The sequence below is a fragment of the Microtus oregoni genome, unplaced genomic scaffold, assembly GCF_018167655.1.
Source record: "Microtus oregoni isolate MIOR12 unplaced genomic scaffold, Mior012 000012F_ref0000307, whole genome shotgun sequence".
In the NCBI taxonomy this organism is placed as follows: domain Eukaryota; kingdom Metazoa; phylum Chordata; class Mammalia; order Rodentia; family Cricetidae; genus Microtus; species Microtus oregoni.
The window spans coordinates 14,374,202-14,393,049 of NW_024543071.1; the positions used below are offsets into that span (position 1 = coordinate 14,374,202).

An 18,848-nucleotide genomic window follows, 5' to 3' on the forward strand; every position below is an offset into this window, starting at 1 on the left:
CAAATTTTTAATTGTGGAAGAATAGGACATCTGAGAAGGAATTGTAGACAAGGAATTCCTAGGAATAATGTCTCCTCTAGGAGTGGCAAGAATAGGAGGACTCAGCCTTCTGGTATATGTAGGAGGTGTGGCAAAGGCCAACATTGGACTAATGAACGTAGGTTGACAAGAGACAGATAAGGCAATCTGACAGCACTGGGAAACTCCTTGGGGGGTCTCTCTCAGGCCCTGATGTCAAACAAGGCCCAGTAATTCCCAGTCACTGTGGAGAACATGTCTCACCAGGAAAATTAAACAATACAGTGCCTACTGTAAAAAAACATACTGTTCTAGATGATGGAATAGACCTGGAGGATGAGTCAAAAACTCCAGTAGGAAATAGGAAATATGTATCTTGGTAGACTTCTATAAATGATCAAAGACCAAAGCTAAGAGTGAAGTGCATATAAATGACTTTGTAATTGAGGATGCTAGATACAGGTGCAGATGTGACTATCATTACTCCAGAAAATTTGTATCCAGATTGGCCTCTTTAAGAGGCAGATGTTCAATTCCTAGGAACTGGAACTCTATCTCAAGTAAAAAAAGCAAGAGGTGGTAATGGCGTAAGTCACAAACAATGCCACACCAGTTTGGAATTATGATTAATAGGGTGGTATTTATTTAAAGGGGAAAAAACTTACAGATCACCGTCAGCCCTCTGCGCAACCAGGAAAAGAGTCTAGTCGCCGGCGGAGCAGGAAGTAAAGAGAGAGAGGAGAGGGAAGTGGCCGCTTTTTTAAAGGGAGAGAGACCACGCCCCAATGGGCTGGTATCTCAGCAGCTATAGGCTGGAGGAGTGGGAGGACCTCCCGCAACACCTCCCCCTTTTGTTTAAATAAGAGAGTTCTAAACCTACTATGAAATTATATACAATAAGTACAAATATCCTATTCTAACTAGCTTAGGTCTTGTATAATAAATAACTTGGCCAAGTCATGAGAGAAAGTAACTGCATTTATATAGTCTTCAACCCCATCGAAGATCTGAGAAGGGAAATAATATTACCTGGGTAATTAGGAAGTTCAGTAAAACAACTTCCAAAACATGCAACAAATCACAGAGACAACTAGCTACCTAGGCAATCACCCAAAGTCACATTAGCAGCATTGAAGCAACCAACATTGGGTAAGGCCTAACATAACTGACATACCATTTTTCAAAGGCAAGCAACTTTTCAAAACTATCTTACCCTGTCTTGGCAGGATATGACAGCCCTGTTTTATCCATTGATGTATGCTCTGTATCTTTGTCAGTGGTTGAGGTATGGGCATTTCTTTGCCCCAAGGCCAGTTCTGCCATTAAGAAGGCTCCAGGTGGAGTGTCTTTGGTGCTCAACATTCTCTCGGGAATAGAGTGGTGTTGCCAGGAGCAATTGTGTCTCACTACCACAAAACTCTGAGTTAGATTAAAGGCCATTTTCTACAGCTCTTTGAAGAAGTTGAAGATTATCTATCTATACTGAGTATAATCTCTATATACCTAAAGAACCTGATTAGTCTAATTATAAATGACAAACTTAGATGACTATTAGTCTATATAATTCTCAATATCTATCTAACTTAAAGACTAAGACAATAAACGACTGTGAAACAAATGAGGACAATGGCCTCCAAATATAAACAATGTACAAATATACATTGCAGTAGGTAAATATATATCAATACACAAACATTATATAAGTATCTTAATCAGAGGTTGAAATGTACATTGCAATATGGTAAATATATACAATATATATATATCAATACAATATATGTCAATACATAAAAAATGTTTTAAGCAGAGGTAGAAACATGCATGCTTACAATAGTCAATATAATTTAACTTTGTGTCAATATACAAGAATTTATACCAATATATTTGTCTAAAAACAGTAACAATTACAAATCTATTATCCCATCATCCCTCTTTTTTTTTTTCCAAAATGATCCCTGAGCTTATAAAATTCCTCCCCCAACCCTCAATCATATACTAATTATAATCAACCCCTAAATGATGTCCCTAAACCCAAGGGCAAACTTTACTGGGAGAGGGGACGTCGTCCTCTAGAATTACTTCCAGCTGTCATGGGGGCGACGTTCTTTCTGGGGGATCCTGTGAAAGTAAAATGATGGTTAAATTTCAAGATCAATGTCTTTTAAAATTGCCAATAGTCTCTGAGTATTTTGTGCAGGTCTGGCCAAAATGTTGTATAAGATGTACACCATTTCAGCTAACCAAGTTGGAACTGTCTTGTGCAGCTGGTACCCAAAGCAGGTCTTGTAGTAGCGCTATCAGTATCATGATGTCATATCAACCAGGTGGAGTTGTTGTTATGGGGCCCCATCTTCTTCCTGGAAACTTCAAATGTCACTTCAGGAAAAACTCATTGTTCATTATGAAAAACTTAAACATTAATCATATAGACATATATGTATATATTCACTGAAAGGCATGATAGATATATTCAATGAAAAGTATGATAGATATGAAGAAAAGCAAAGATGTTTTCTAAACTCATATTTCTTTCTGTCCCATATCATGGCTCTTGACATGAGACAGAAACTCCAGAAACTCTGGATTTTTCTCTTACTAACAGGCTTGGAATTGGAGAGGGACTAAGCCAGAGTCAACTTCAAAACCAGCTTTATAAATTTAGAAATATGGTTTAATATTACTTACACAACCCATTCAGTTTTCTTGATATTTCCTATTGGGCAGGTATTTTTTCATCTGTCAGTATCCAAACATCCAGGATCCCTTGAATTTTTCAAAGATGAGTGTTTTCCTGTGGAGATAAGAACAGAGCCCTGCCCCCATTCTATATGTTTTTCTAACCACCTGTATGAATATCATCATTGTGGATGAGTTGTCATTTCTCCTTTCCAAGAGGTTTCTCCTCTTCAAATAGAAACTTTATTAATTTTGATGGTATCCACAATTTTTCTTCTCCTGTGGAAACAAGAGCAAAACCCCTTCCCCAACGTAGCATATCTCCTGGCTTCCACTGAGAGGTCAGCACATCTTTGAAATAAATCGGTTGATTTAGTTCAGCAGACTTTTCCATTATCCAATGTCTTTCTGCTGCTGTTGTTCCTTTCTCATTAGCGTTAAGAAAATTCAAGGTTAATAAAGCATTATGTAATCTATTTCTGGGGGTATTTTCGGTGCCTTTCTGTTTGTTCAGCATATCCTTTATAGTACGATTTGATCTTTCTATAACTGCCTGACCTGTAGGATTATTTGGTATACCTGTAATGTGTTTTATATTATAATAATCAAAAAAGCGTTTCATTTTCTTAGATACATATGCTGGACCATTATCTGTCTTTATTTGCGCAGGTATATCCATGATGGCCATAACTTCCAATAAATGTGTGATTACTGAATCAGTCTTTTCTGAGCTCAGGGCAGTAGCCCATTGAAAACCTGAATACGTGTCTATGGTGTAGTGTACATACTTTAATTTACCAAATTCCATAAAGTGGAACACATCCATCTGCCAGATTTCATTTCTCTTAGTGCCCTTTGGGTTCCTCCCTGCAGGCAACGGTGTTTGATTATAGAAAGAACAAGTAGGACATCTCTTTATAATGTCCTTAGCTTGTTGCCAAGTAATGGAAAATTCTTTCTTTAGGCCTTTACTATTGACATGATGCTTCTTATGAAATTCTGAGGCCTGCAACACACTTCCAATCAATAATTGATCAATCTCAGCATTGCCTTGGGCTAGAGGACCAGGCAGACCTGTATGGGACCGGATGTGTGTTATGTACATCGGACAAAGCCTGTTCCTGATTATGTCTTCTACCTGGATAAACAATGAAGTCAACTCTGTGTCATCTGGTATAAATTCAGCAGTTTCAATATGTAAAATAACTCTTTCTGCATATTGTGAATCTGTAACTATATTAAGAGGTTCTTTAAAATCCCTCAGCACCATAAGAATGGCATATAATTCTGCCTTCTGGACAGAATTATAAGGGCTTTGTTCCACCTTACTCAATTCATCTGACTTGTAACCTGCTTTCCCTGATTTATTCGCATCAGTATAGAACGTATGGCCTCCAGTTATTGGAGCATCGCGTACAATTCTAGGAAGAATCCAAGAAGTTATTTTTATAAGGTTAAGTCTACCACTTTTGGGATAGTTGCTATTAATTTCTCCCAAAAAGTAGCACAAGCTCTTTGCCACGGTTCATTGCCTTCCCATAACTTTTTTATTTCTTCAGTAGTAAAAGGCACTATAATTTCTGCTGGGTCTATACCTGCTAGTTGACAAAGTCTCAGCTTACCTTTTATAATTAACTCAGAGACTTTTTCCACATAAGTTTTTAATTTTTTACTTGGTTTATTAGGTATAAATATCCACTCTAAAATATCTTCCCTCTGCATTAGAATCCCTGTAGGAGAAATTCTGGAAGGCAATATGACTAGGATGCAGCTAAGATTTGGGTTCACCCTATCCACATGTGCCTCCTGTAATTTTTCCTCAATCATTGTCAGTTCCTTTTCTGCTTCAGCTGTCAGTTTTCTTGGACTATTCAAATCTTTATCACCATCTAAGGTTTTGTTTAAATGAACTATTAGATCAGGTGTTATCCCAACAGCTGGTCGTAGACTGGAAATGTCTCCTAACAATCTTTGGAAGTCATTAGGAGTCTTTAACCGGTCTCTCCTAATTTGTGCCTATTGCGTTTTAATTTTCTCTAACCCTATTCTGTAACCTAGGTAATTAATAGAATTTCCTCTTTGAATCTTTTCAGGGGCAATTTGTAATCCCCACCTAGGCAAGGCTTTCTTTACTTCTTCAAACATCCTTTCTAAAGTATCTTTATTTGAATCAGATAACAAGATGTCATCCATGTAATGATAAATGATGGACTTGGGGAATTGTTTACGAATTATTTCCAATGGCTTACTTACAACATATTGGCACAGTGTAGGACTATTGAGCATACCCTGTGGGAGGGCAGTCCATTGATATCTCCTATTAGGCTGAGAATTATTATAAGTAGGCACTGTGAAGGCAAATTTTTCTCTATTCTTTTCTTGTAATGGTATAGTGAAAAAACAATTTTTCAAATCAATAACTATGAGAGGCCATCCTTTTGGTAACAGAGAAGGCAAAGGAATTCCAGATTGTAGTGGGCCCATAGGTTGAATTACTTTGTTGACAGCTCTTAGATCTGTCACCATTCTCCATTTACCAGATTTCTTTTTTACAACAAACACAGGAGAATTCCAAGGGCTGGTTGATTCTTCAATATGGTGAGCATCTAGTTGCTCTTGCACCAGCTGTTCCAATGCCTGTAGTTTATCTTCAGCTAGAGGCCACTGTTTGATCCATATTGGCTTCTCAATTATCCATTTTAAAGGTAGGGCTGTTGGTACCTCTAAAGGTTTGGTATTTGCTGTATGTTCTTGTACAGCCTGAATGGCTGGTGACCTTTTTCCATAATACCTCATCATATCCTTCCCAGAATTATGAGTTCCTGGAACTACAGGAATGTTAACCTGGGTATTCCATTGCTGTAGCAGGTCACGGCCCCATAAATTTATGGCAAAATTGGCTATATATGGCCTTAATCTTCCTATTTGCCCTTCGGGCCCTATGCATTCAACCCATCTTGTGCTTTGTTTTACACGAGATAGGGTTCCAATTCCCAGGAACTGAACATCTACCTCTTGAAGAGGCCAATTTGGATGCCAAGATTCTGGGGTAATGATACTTACATCCGCACCTGTGTCTAATAAGCCTTCAATAAAAGTGCCATTTATACAGACTCTTAGCTTTGGTCTTTGATCGTTAATAGAAGTCTGCCAAAATATACGTTTACTCTGTCCTACTGGGTTTTTTTTGACTCATCCTCCACACGTAATTCATCATTTAGACCAGTATTACTTTTTACAGCAGAAATTGGAGCTTTTAATTTTCTTGGTGAGGCACGTTCTCCACTGTGACTGGGAATGACTGGGCCACTGTTGGCTTGGGGGCCTGCGAGAGGCCCCTCAAGGAGTTTCCTGAGGGTATCGGGTTGCCTTGTTTGTCTGTTGTTTACCTGCATTCGTTGGACCAATGTCGGCCTTTACTGCATCTCCTACATATACCTGAAGGCCGAGGTCTCCTATTTTTGTCATTCCCAGAGGAGATATTATTCCTAGAAATTCTGTGCCTGCAATCTCTTTTCAGATGTCCTAATTTACCACAATTAAAACACCTGGCAGTTTGATGTCTCCTCATTGCTGTGGAAATCGCTTCTCCTACCCAACATTCATCGTTATAGCTAAACGTCTCAACATTCATCCTATGCTGAATCCATTCATCCATAGGTGCTGATCTAGACTTTAAAGGCCCAATTATCTTTTTGCATTCTATGTTTGCATTCTCAAAAGCTAGAGATTCAAGAAGTATTCATCTAGCTTCTGGGTCTGTTACCCCTATGTCCAGAGCCTTAATTAATCTTTGCAAAAAGTCAATAAAGGGTTCTCTCGGTCCCTGCCTAATTCTGGTATATGATTCAACCCTTTTTGCTGGATCTTGTATCCTATTCCAAGCATTTAAAGCTGCTTGGTGACATAGACATAGTACTTCATCGTCATAAAGAGCTTGGACCTGTGGATCAGCATATTCTCCTGCACCAAGAATTTGATCTTGGGAAACCTCGACACCTTTTGCTCTTCCTTGCTGTTCCATATGTTTGGATTCTTCTCTGAAATAAATTCCAAACATCAAGGAAGGTCCATTATCTAAAACTGCAGACACTAACTGATGGAAATCATGGGGGGTAGCTCTAGCATTAGAAGCCCAAGTCCTTATCATTTCCTTTACATATGCAGAGTGCAAGCCAAAATTAACAATAGCTTGCTTAATTTCTTTTAGATCATTCATTGCTATTGGTGTCCATCTAGCTTCTCTGACTCCCTTTGAGCCTTTAGAAGTTGACGCTTTGTCAGAATTAAGTATAGGGTATGCTGCTAAAACCTTGGGTAAGCCAGTTCTAATAGCTGGTGTTGGCATTGTATCCTGTCCTTGTGCCTTATTACTCTGTTCACTAGCTCCAATCATTTCTTCAATCATTTCAAGTCTTTTTATTATTGTCTTTATTATTGTCTCTTTTGAATCCTGAATCTCCTGACCTGCATGAGTTTCTAGTAAAGATTGTATGGTTCATAGGAGTGCCATATTCTTCCTAAATGATAGAATATGCAAAAGAATACTGAAACCTAGTAACCAGTAAATTAAGTTATCCTCATAGTCATATAAACCTTGCATGATATAACCCATTGTATTGGTAACCAGAACAGTAAAATTCACGTTGGAAACGAAAACTGCCATATTACCTATTATCCAACAGGTGGCGCTGTTGCCAAGTCACGACGAAAACAGGGTCCTGTTTCAGAGTCTGCCTAGTATTTGTTAAAAACTGGAAAATGTAAGTTGCTCAACAAAGTAAATGTAATTAAATCAATTCCAGAGACAGAACCAGAAACCCAGAATCCAGGGGTAGAGAAGAGCAACCTGGAAGCCGCTTATGCCTCCACGTGACAGAGTCACCCTGAGGGGTTGCAGCTTTCAGCAACCGCATGCTCTGGTTCGCGCCACTTAAGAGCTGTGCTTGCAAGGGAGATTTAAAAATGACTCAGAAAAGAGCGAACCACATGGACGGAGACTACGCAGGCCTGTGGAGTTTAAATCCACGTGGGGAGGCAGACTATAAGGTGCGTGGGGACTGTAAGTCAATCTGAGGTGTCTAAAGAGAAAATATAAAGAACTGCAGCAATAAAAGCCAGTGCGTGATGATTTATATTAAGCTGCTGGCTCCACGCACAAGACACAGGCCACAAGGCCGCCTGCTGGCCGCCGCAGCTAAGGAAGGGAGGCTCGCGCCAAGCCGAACTCATGGCCGGCAGCCGAGCGGGGGAAGGAGAGGTCCTAACACCAAACGTTGGGTGCCAACTGATGGCGTAAGTCACAAACAATGCCACACCAGTTTGGAATTATGATTAATAGGGTGGTATTTATTTAAAGGGGAAAAAACTTACAGATCACCATCAGCCCTCTGCGCAACCAGGAAGGGAGTCTAGTCGCCGGCGGAGCAGGAAGTGAAGAGAGAGAGGAGAGGGAAGTGGCCGCTTTTTTAAAGGGAGAGAGACCACGCCCCAATGGGCTGGTATCTCAGCAGCTATAGGCTGGAGGAGTGGGAGGACCTCCCGCAACAAGGTGGGTTGAATACATAGGGCCAGAAGGACAAAAAGGAAGGCTGAGGCCATATGTGGGTAATATAGCAATGAATTTATGGGGCCATGACCTATTGCAGCAATGGAAAAATCCAGGTTAACATTCCTGCAGTCCCAAAAACTCGTGTTCCTGGGAAGGTTACTATAAAATATTATAAACAAAGGTCACCAGCCATTCAGGCTGTACAGGAACACAAATCAATTAGCAAACCTTCAGTGGTACTAACAGCTTTGTTAAAATAGTTAACTGAGAAACCAATATGGGTTAAACAATGGCCGTTAACGGAAGACAAACTGCAGGTTTCAGAACAGCTGGTACAGGAGCAATTAGATGCTCACCATATTCGAAGAATCAACCAGCCCTTGAAATTCTCCTGAATTTGTTGTTAAAAAGAAATCTGGAAAATGGAGAATGGTGACAGATCTAAGAGCTGTCAACAAGGTTAAACAACCTATGGACCCTCTACAGTCTGGAATTCCTTTGCCTTCTCTATTACCAAAAGGATGACCTCTTATAGTTATTGATTTAAAGATTGTTTCTTCACTATACCTTTACTAGAAAAGAATCGAGAAAAATTTGCTTTCACAGTGCCTACTTGTAATAATTCTCAGCCTACTAGGAGATACCAGTGAACCATCCCCCCACAGGGAATGCTCAGTAGTCCCACCCTGTGCCAATACTTTGTAAATTAGCCATCAGAAATAATACAGAAGCAATGTCCTAAGTCTGTAATTCCCCATCACATGGATGACATTTTGTTTTCTGACTCAAATGCAGATACTTTAGAAAGAATGTTTGAAAAAGTAAAAAAAAAAAAAAATGCCTAAATGTGGATTACAAATTGCTCCTGAAAAAATACAAAGAGGAGATTCTGCCAATTATCTAGGTTACAAAATAGGTTTCCAGAAAATTAGAACACAAAAGACACAAATTAGGAGAGACTGAATAAGGACTCTTAACAACTTTCAAAGATTGTTAGGAGATATTTCTAGTCTACAACTGGCTGTTGGGATAATACCTGACCTAATAGTCCATTTAAACAAAGCCATAGATGGTGACAAAGATTTAAATAGTCCCAGAGAATTAATAGCTGAAGCAGAAAAAGAATTGATGGTCGTTGAAGAGAAATTACAGGAGGCACATATGGATAGAGTGAATCCAAATCTTAATTGTATTCTAGTCATATTGCCTTACAGAATTTCCCCTAAAGAAATTTTAATGCAGAGGGAAGATATTATCTTAGAATGGATATTTTTACCACATAAACCAAGTAAAAAATTAAAAACTTACGTGGAAAAAGTCTCTGAATTAACTATAAAAGGAAAACTGAGACTTCATCAATTAGCAGGTATAGATCCAGCAGAGATTACAGTGCTTTTTACTGCTGATGAAATTAAAAAAGTTATGGAAAGACAATAAACCATGGCAAATAGCTTGTACTATTTTTTTAGGAGAAATAACAATTATACCAAAAGTGATAGAATTAACCTTATAAAGAGAACTACTTGGACTCTTCCCTGAATTGTACATGCTGTACCAATAACTGAAGCCCATACATTTTATACAGATGCAAATAAATCAGAAAAGGCAGGTTATAAATCAGAAGGATTAATTAAGGTGGAACAAAGCCCTTATAGTTCTGTCTAAAAGGCAGAATTATATGCTATTCTCATGGTACTAAGAGATTTTAAAGAACCCCTCAATATAGTTACTAATTCACGATATGCAGAAAGAGTTGTCTTGCATATAAACTTCTCAATTTATATCAGATGATACAGAATTGACTTCATACAGGTTCAAGATATAATCAGGTATAGGCTTTGTCCTATATACATAACTCATATTCAATTCCATATGGGTCTGCCAAGTCCTCTAGCACAAGGTAATGCAGAAATTGATCAATTATTGATTGGAAGTGTGCTAAAGGCCTCAGAATTTCATAAAAAACATGCTATGTCAATAGCAAATGCTTAAAGAAAGAGATATTCTACTTTCTCTTTCTTTGACCAAACACCATTACCAGCAGAGAGTAACCCAAAGGGTACTCAAAGGAATGAAATCTGGAAGATGGATGTGTTCCACTTACAGAATCTGGAAAATTAAAAGACGTACACAACACCATTGACACTTATTCATGTTTTCATTGGGCCTACTAGGAGATACCAGTGAACTATACTCCCACAAGGAATGCCCTGAGCTCAGAAAAGGCTGATTTAGTAATCATTCATTTATTAGAAATTATGGCCATCATCGGTATACCTGCACAAATAAATACAGAATAGTCCAGCATATGTGTCTAAGAAAATGAAACAGTTTTTTGGCTTATTATAATATAAAGCATATTTCAGGTATACCAAACAATCCTACAGGTCAGGTAATTACAGAGAGATCAAATCAAGCTATAAAGGACATGCTAAACAAACTGAAAGAGAGGGAAAATACCCCTAGAAATAGCCTGCATAATGCTTTATTAACCCTGAATTTTCTTAATGCTAATGAGAAAGGAACAACAGCAGCAGATAGACAGAGGCAGGCAGATCTCTGTGAGTTCGAGACCAGTCTACAGAGCTAGTTCCAGACAGGCTCCAAAGCCACAGAGAAACCCTGTCTCAAAAAACCAAAAAAAAAAAAAAACTTCTGAATTAAATCAGCCAGTAGATGTGCTACATTGGGGAAGGGGTTTTTGTCTTGTTTCTACAGGAGAAGAAAAGCTATGGATACTATCAAAATTGATAAAGATTCGGTTTGAAAAAGAAAAACCTCTTGAGAAAGAGAAATGACAGCTCATTTACAGAGGTGACAACCATACAGGTGGTAAGAAGACCTCATAAGGGTTGGGGCAGGGTTCTGTTCTTGTCTTTGCAGGAAAATATTCACCTTCAAAGAGTGGAAAGACCTTGGACATCTAGATGCCTAAAGATAAAAAGATAGCTATCCAGAAAGAATCAACAAGCAGGCCGGGCAGTGGTGGCGCACGCCTTTAATCCCAGCACTTGGGAGGCAGAGGCAGGCGGATCTCTGTGAGTTTGAGACCAGCCTGGTCTACAGAGCTAGTTCCAGGACAGGCTCCAAAGCCACAGAGAAACCCTGTCTCGAAAAAAAAAAAAAAGAATCAACAAGCAAAGAGAAATCTGCCTTATTATTATTATGCTGTATTATTTGCATGGTAAAATTTGATTTTTTTTAGACACGTATACATCTCTATTTAAAAATAAGAGCTGATTTTGGAGTTGAACAATGGCTATCCTTCTCTAAATCCAAGTATGTTGTTAAAAGAAAAAAATCAGAATTTCTGTCTCATGTCAGGAGCCATCTGGTATGGGACAAAAAGAAGATAGACTTTAAGGGAATATTTTACTTTTTGTAAAATTTTTGTTTATATTGTATCTTCCATTGAATATATGTCTATATGAATGATGCTTAAGTTTTCCACAATGAGCAGTAGATTTTCCTGCAGTAATCTTTGAAGCTTCCAGAAGAAGATGGGGCCCCATAACAACAACTCCACCTAGTTGATATGACGTCATGATGCTGATAGTACTACTATGAGACCAGTTTTGGGATACCAGCTGTGGAAATGGTGCACCTTCTTACCACATTCTGGCAAGAACTTCAAAACAAACAAACAAACAAACAAAAGACCCTATCCACTACTCAGAGACCATTTCTAATTATACAAAACAGCAATCTTGAAACTTAACCATCATTTTACTTTTATAGGATCCCATAGAAAAAATATCACCCCCATGACAGCAGGAAGCAATTCTAGAAAGCAATATTCCCTCTCTCAACAAAGTTTGTCCTCATGGTTAGAGACACCATTTAGGGGTTGCTTATTACTTGCATAGGGTTGGGGGTTGGGGTGGAAATTATGTAGGCCTAGAGATCTCAAAAAAAGGGGGGGAGATTGAATGGGATATTAGGTAATTTAGTGTAAACTTATTCACACTAATAATAATAGTGAGTATTAGAGTGAATATTTGTGAGCTATTATTTATGGACAATTTACACTGGTATAGTTTCTGGTATATTGATACAAGTTCAAATTATATTTGCTATTTCTGTTTACAATATTTGTATACCTATGCAAAGTTATTTTGTCATATTGTATGCATGCATGTTTCTACCCCTGTTTAAGACATTCTGTATATGGATACAATTTTAGGATATACTTACCATATTACATTATATATTTTTACCTCTAATTAAGATATTTATACTTTGTTTAAATTTTTGATGTCATTGTCCTCCTTTACTGCATAATTGTTTAAAGATTGTTTAATATTCTGATATGAAGTCTTAATCTTTAAGTTATACAGGTATTAAGTATTATAGGTCAATAGTCATTCATGTTTGTTATACTTTTAGTATGCTAATTAGTATACTAATTAGTCAGACTAATTAGGTTCTTTAGATACATAGAGATTGTATTCTACATAGATAGGTAACCTTTAACCACTTTAAAGATCTGTAGAACATGGCATTTAAATATCTTAGGATTCTGTTGACATGAGACATGATTGCTCCTGGCAACACCAAATCCTGAGAGAGTGTTGAGCACCAAAGACACTCCACTTGGAGTTTGTCTTCTTGGCACAACTGGCCTTTGGGCAAGAAACTGCCCATGCCTCGACCACTGATAAAGTGCATGATATCCAGACTGAACAAGCAGGATACAAGAAAAAAAAACTGTCAAATCTTGCCAAGACAGGGTAAGATGGTTTTAAAACATTTCCTGCCTCTGAAAATGGTCTGTCAGTTACTCTAGACCTTAGCCAAAGTTGGCTGCTTCAACATTGCAAATGTTGAAGACTTTGGGTGATTGCTCAGGCAGCCAGTGGTCTTTGTCATCTACTGCACATTTTGGAAGCTGCTTGACTGCACTTCCTATCTACTCAAGTAATATTATCTCCCTTCTCAGGCCTTCGATGGGGTTGAAGATTAGATAGTCGTAGTTACCGTCCTCTTATGATCTAGCCAAACCATTTCCAATACAAGATTTAGACTCCTTAGGATAGAATGTTTATTAAAACATTTAGCTTACATCCCTTGCTTAATATTGTTTATGCAGGTTGTAATTCTAATCTTATATTTGATATATGTTCCTAGTGTATATATTTTTGTATTGGGTTTGGATCTCTCTTATTTAAACAAAAGGGGGAGGTGCTGTGGGAGCTCCTTCTGCTGCTTCAGCCAATAGCCTTTAAGATACTAGCCCAGTTGGGTGTGGTCTCTCATACTATAAATGCAGCTGTAAAGCCTGCCCTCGCTCTCTTGCTTCCAGGTCTCACTTCCAGCTGCTAGACTCTGCTCCTGTTCCCCGTTCGTGCAGAGGACTGTGATCTAGGACAGTGATCTGTGAGTCTCCCCTAAATAAATAACCCTTTATTATACATAATTCTGAACTAGTGTGTGATTATTTTGTATCTTCTGCCATCAGTCAATAGCACTGACATCATTAAAGCTAACACTTTCCAGTGAAACTACTCAGAATAGAGAAGTGAGGATAATCTGTGGACACTGTTGTATTTAAGAGGCAAACTAAGAAAAGTGGTCTCAAACGATGGGAAAGAAGGCAGGAGAGAGAGGAAGGTGGAAGCAGCATGTGGGGAAAGGATTGTTGTGATGGGAAGCCATGCTGGGAGCCAGTCATCTGTAAGTAGACAGTGACTGAAGAGAAAAGGCCTACACGCAGTGCCCACAGCGCCTGTGCCTGACCCTAACTGCAGCATCTTAAGTGGCAATCTCAGGAGAGAGCAAACGCCAGACTGCGAGTGTACACTGGCAGAACTCTGATTTCTGCCTCTCACTCTGCTTGATTCCTGCAGCATGGTTCCAATGCCAACGGTATTTCCCTCCATTTAACAACACTCTTGGTAGAGGAGAGGGGTTCACTTCCTAGATACATCAGGAACCATCTCCTAGGTACGTCAGAACCCTCATCCAGGAACCAAAAGAAAGCTCAAGCTGGGCAGTGGTGGCACATTTAATCCCAGCACTCGGGAGGCAGAGGCAGGCAGATCTCTTGTGAGTTTGAGGCCAGCCTGGTCTACAAAGCGAGTTCCAGGACAGGCAGGACTATTACACAGAGAAACCCTGTCTCGAAAAACCAATGAATGAATGAATAAAAGAAAGCTCAAACTCTAGTCCCCGCCCTTTTCTTCCTGTCTTCTCTATCCAAATTGCTGGCGTCTCTATGGCTAATTCTAGTCAGGTTGTTGTTGGCTTTGTCTCCTGATTCAAGGTAGACTTTAGTGACAGTCTGGAGTGTCAGAGTGTGATCAAAATATCCCAGAACTGTATGAGCTTTTGGGAGCCATTATCATCAAAACACCACAAATGATTGGGTGGTAAAACAGAGGGCCTGGAGTTCAGTTCCTAGCCTCCACATGGTTTCCACAACCATCTGTGACTCCAATTCCAGCGGATCCAGCACCTTCTGACTTCGGTGAGCACCACACACTCATGTAGTGCACACAAGTGCAGGTAAACACATGTAAAAGTAGAAGGAGCCTGGGAGCAGCAGCACACAAAAAAGTCTACCTCTGCTGGCTGGTGGTGGCACACGTCTTTAATCCCAGAGCTCAGGAAACAAAGACAGGCTATCTCTGTGAGCTTGAGGCCAGCCTGGTCTACAAAGCAAGTTCCAGATCAGCCAGGGCTGTTACACAGAGAAACCCTGTTTGGGGGAGAGGCGGGGGGAGGGGAAACAGACACAAAACAAACAAACAAAAATCACAAGTTCAGACAAGCCTGAGCTACACATTGAAACTGTCTCAAACCAAGGTTGGGGGGGGGGGGAGGCTGTGAAGGGAGTGGACAGGCAAAGGCACTTTGCCCTGAGCCTAACAACCTGTGTTCATTCTCCAGAACCGCACAGTAGAAGGAGGAAAGCAGACTCTGCAAGTTATCTTCAGACCTCAACACATAAACATGGCGGCAAGTCCAACAGAGACTCAGGGCAAATGGCTAACTGTAGTGTGTTAGCATCCCAAAGTGTCTGCTGACCTCCAGGCTCACTCAGAACCAGTGGCTCTTCCCAGTTCTTCTCACCCCAGCCCTACCCCAAACCTCTCCTGCTCCTGGGTTCCCTTTCTCAGCTTCTCATTCCTATATAACGCTCCCATATCAGCCAGCCCCTCTCTGGAGCCCGCTCCCTTGCTCCTCTCTCTCTTGGTCCTCTCTCGCTCTCCTCCATTCTTCTAGCCAAAGACTACTTTGTCCCCTGGCTCTGGACTCTTCCAGATGCCCCTGACTATACTTTGCCACATGTGTACAATAAGAACCTCCTCCACCATACCTTGGAGTGGTCATGTCCTCACTGTATACACATAGTACCTGATCACCACATCCACACAAACAAATCAACTTTACATCGTTTTTTAAATGAGAGCGCAACTGTGACAGAAACAGAAGAACGAGAGAGGAGAAAACAAAAAAGCAGCGCAGCACTGATGCTTCCTAGAGAACACTGATCTCTAGCAAACGGCACCAAAGCTCAGATCAGGGGCCACAGGCATAGCTCTGAGCTAGAGTACTCGGGAGATTGAGGCAGCTCATAACTCCAGGAGACAAGACCACAGACCGCTAAAACAGTGAAATACTGTCAAGGTTGCCTGGTGCAAGCTGGAGAATGGCGGTAATCATTAAACCAGTAGGCCTAGGACCATGCCACATGGTGCTGATTCCAGCTCTAGCGTGCCAAACACGCAACAAACGTGAAGACAAAATATTCATGCACATAAATACATAGTTGGGGTTTTTTGGCTTTTTGTTTTTAAAAAGATTTTATAAAAAGTACTTTACTTGAGCCAGGCATAGTGACGCATGCCTTTAATCCCAGCACTCAGGAAGCAGAGGCAGGCGGATCTCTGTGAGTTCAAGACCAGCCTGGTCTACAGAGCAAGTTCAAGACAGCCAAAGATACACAGAAAAACCCTGTCTCAGGAAGACAAAAAAAAAAAAAAAAGTACTTTACTTGAATATAAAAATATCTGAAAACTAGAGGGACGCTTCAAACCCAGTACCCAGGAAGCAGGCAGATTTGTGAGTTTAAGGCCAGCGTGGTCTACAGTGAGTTCCAGTCCAACCAGAGTTACCTGATGAGACTCAGTCTCAAAACAACAACAACAAAAAGATAACAAACAAACAAACAAAAACCCCTGAAAACCCGTTTAAGAGAAATCTGCCTTTGCTTCTGTAATCTTAACCAGGTTGGTAGGAAGAGGGGTGAAGCCTGAAGCCCAGATTAAACTATTAATACTATGCAGCACCACCTCTGTGACAGGCAATGATCTGAGCACTTGACATAGATAGAGAACAGGTAAACATGCATGAGCTAAGTTCCAGAGGTACCATCTCTACCTAGACCATCAGCTGTTGGAAAAATTCTCCGTTTCCTGGTATAAACTAGTCTGGGGCGAGGGAGGCAGTGTACCTTGGTGGTAGAGGGCTTGCCAACCCTGCACAAGCCCCTGCATTCAGGGTTCAGTCCCCGAGGGCAGACAGCACGCCTACCTGGGCCACAGTGTTAACAAGCAACATTGTAAAATAAACAGTTTACAAGTTAGTTCGTGCCCCAACTCTACTGCCTACAGTAACTGACTTCTAGAGTTGTGCGGAAATAAATTCTGTCTACAAAGCATTCCACTAGGAGGAACAGAATTTCTCTGACGGCAGATTGGACCAAAGTCGAGAACCTGGCCTGGCAAGGCTGGACCTGTGTCGAGAACCCGGACTGGCACTGAGGCAAGGGTAACTCTCCAGTGATCCTGTGCACGAAGGAGTGGGAAGGAGCGCTTGCAGTCCAAAGTGGCTTAGCAAAATCCAGCGGACCCCAGACGGTCTAACATTCCCGCTCTCTGCTAACCTCGACACTACGGACGGGTCCCCAATCTCCCTATCGCCTTCTCTCAGGCGATCTCCCCGAACCCAGAAGACATCACCTGTCCTGGATTCTAACGAGCCTGTGGAGATAAAGGAGCAGACCATAACTCGGGTGCCTAAAGCCTGGCAGTCGAAGACAACGAGGTACAGAAGGGAGGAGTCCACTGGAGCCCTGGTCCGTCCCACCCGCCACACGGCGTCAGCAGATGGAAGTTCAGCACGCAGGGTTCGGCAGCCCCAACAGAGCAGAGGCAGGAGACACGGGGACTGGAAGCAGCTGTGCAACCGGCCTGCACTGGAGGCCCCTTACCTGGTCCCAAAGGGATGCACCCGGCGACTGTCAGGCGCCGCTGACTTCTGAACTGGAGGACCGCGGCTAGGCCGGGGAACACCCCCTCGCGCTACGCCCCCTTTTCTGACCAATCACAGGCCACAAGCTCCCGCCAGCCACGTGGGCGACCCTGCCCCTCCCGCTGGGTCGCACGCCAGCCTGCCCCAGCCTTCCGCCACTCCCAAGACCGCCTGCGCAGTGGGCGGGCGCTTTGGCGCGCTTGCGCACTTTGGGTAAAGAGGAGCAGAACCCCGCCCTATCCCGCTACTCTGCTCCTTCGCTGTGCGTGCAAGGGACGTCAGGGGCGGTGCCGCAGCAGTTACCCCTGGTAACGGGGGAGGCAGAAGGAGGAGGAGGCGGAGGCGGAGGAGGGACTCGGCTTGAGGATGGTGAGTGTGGGGGGTCCCCGGTCTCTATGTTCTGGCGAGTCACCCCGATCCTGTCCCCAGGCCCAGGGCGGGGCGCTGCGCTTAAAGCCAAGGGGGACGTGGGATGGCGCTCGCCTGGCTCTGTAGGGTTCTAGATCGGTTTCGGGGGCGAAGGGGGAACCCCAAAGGTGGGCCCTGGAGGGAGGCCTAAGCCTGGGGAAGAAGGAGGGAGGGATTTGCGATGAATCGAAGGCTTGGGCAAGGGACTTGCGGAGTGCTTCGCTGGCGGGGAAGGAACCTGGGTTCCATCATCATTCTGGCCTCTGGAATGAGGGCGGCTCCGGGGAACTGCGGAGATCAGGCCAGGCTCACAGGCTTAGATCTTTCTGCGAGTCGAACTCTCGGCGCCTCGGGACTGTGGGGTCCGCCCGAGACCAGGCCAGAAGTGGAATAGGCGCGGTGTAGTGTCTTTGAGATCACCCTGGCGGCACTAGGGACTTGTAACCTAGCTTTCCTAGATGCTCGCGTCTCTGAGTGAGGTGTGTAGGGAGTAAGTCCCAAGACAAAAAGAGGTACCGCTGGGAATGGATACCTGATTTCAGGTCTCCGTGGTAGGTGCGCTCCTGCAGCCCCAACTTAATCTCTGAAAGTTCCGCAAGGTCTAATGGTTGTTGATGAGCATTTATTCCATGTTGATAGAAGCAAACTAGCCTCCCATGTCCTAGCATTTCCTTCAAACTTGTTGCAGCGTCCTTTTGCCTGTGGCCTCACGAAAGGTCTTCGTCCCAGTAAGGTCCCCCAAACTAAAAAGAATGAGAAACTATAGCGAGTGAGCATCAATTTGGAGCAAGCCTTTTCTCCGTTAGCCTTAAAAAATTATGGCTTCGGGCTGGAGAGATGGCTCAGAGGGTAAGAGCATTGCCTGCTCTTCCAAAGGTCCTGAGTTCAATTCCCAGCAACCACATGGTGGCTCACAACCATCTGTAATTAGGTCTGGTGT

At 42.0% G+C, this 18,848-nt stretch overlaps 2 protein-coding genes across 5 annotated transcripts in view; one reads left to right on the top strand and one right to left on the bottom strand.

Annotated features, from left to right (window-relative positions):
• Positions 1-17,697, bottom strand: part of Sfxn2 (sideroflexin 2) — a 35,187-nt gene extending 17,490 nt beyond the window's left edge. Inside the window, exon 1 of one of the 3 annotated variants that reach the window (XM_041661356.1) lies at positions 17,460-17,697. Coding sequence is in view for 1 of the 3 variants with exons in the window: in XM_041661354.1 (XP_041517288.1) it covers positions 17,133-17,254 (122 nt within the window). In the remaining 2 variants the exon portion in view is untranslated. Of the gene's footprint in view, positions 1-17,132; positions 17,257-17,459 lie in introns of those variants that run through there. The other 2 variants (XM_041661355.1, XM_041661354.1) reach the window with 2 other exon arrangements.
• Positions 17,698-17,741: 44 nt separating this feature from the next.
• The window catches only part of Arl3 (ADP ribosylation factor like GTPase 3), a 61,673-nt gene continuing 60,566 nt past the window's right edge, over positions 17,742-18,848 (top strand). For both annotated transcript variants that reach the window (XM_041661358.1, XM_041661357.1), the window contains exon 1: positions 17,742-17,869. In XM_041661358.1, coding sequence (XP_041517292.1) covers positions 17,867-17,869 — 3 coding nt within the window. In that variant the 5' untranslated portion in view covers positions 17,742-17,866. The remainder of the gene's footprint in view (positions 17,870-18,848) is intronic.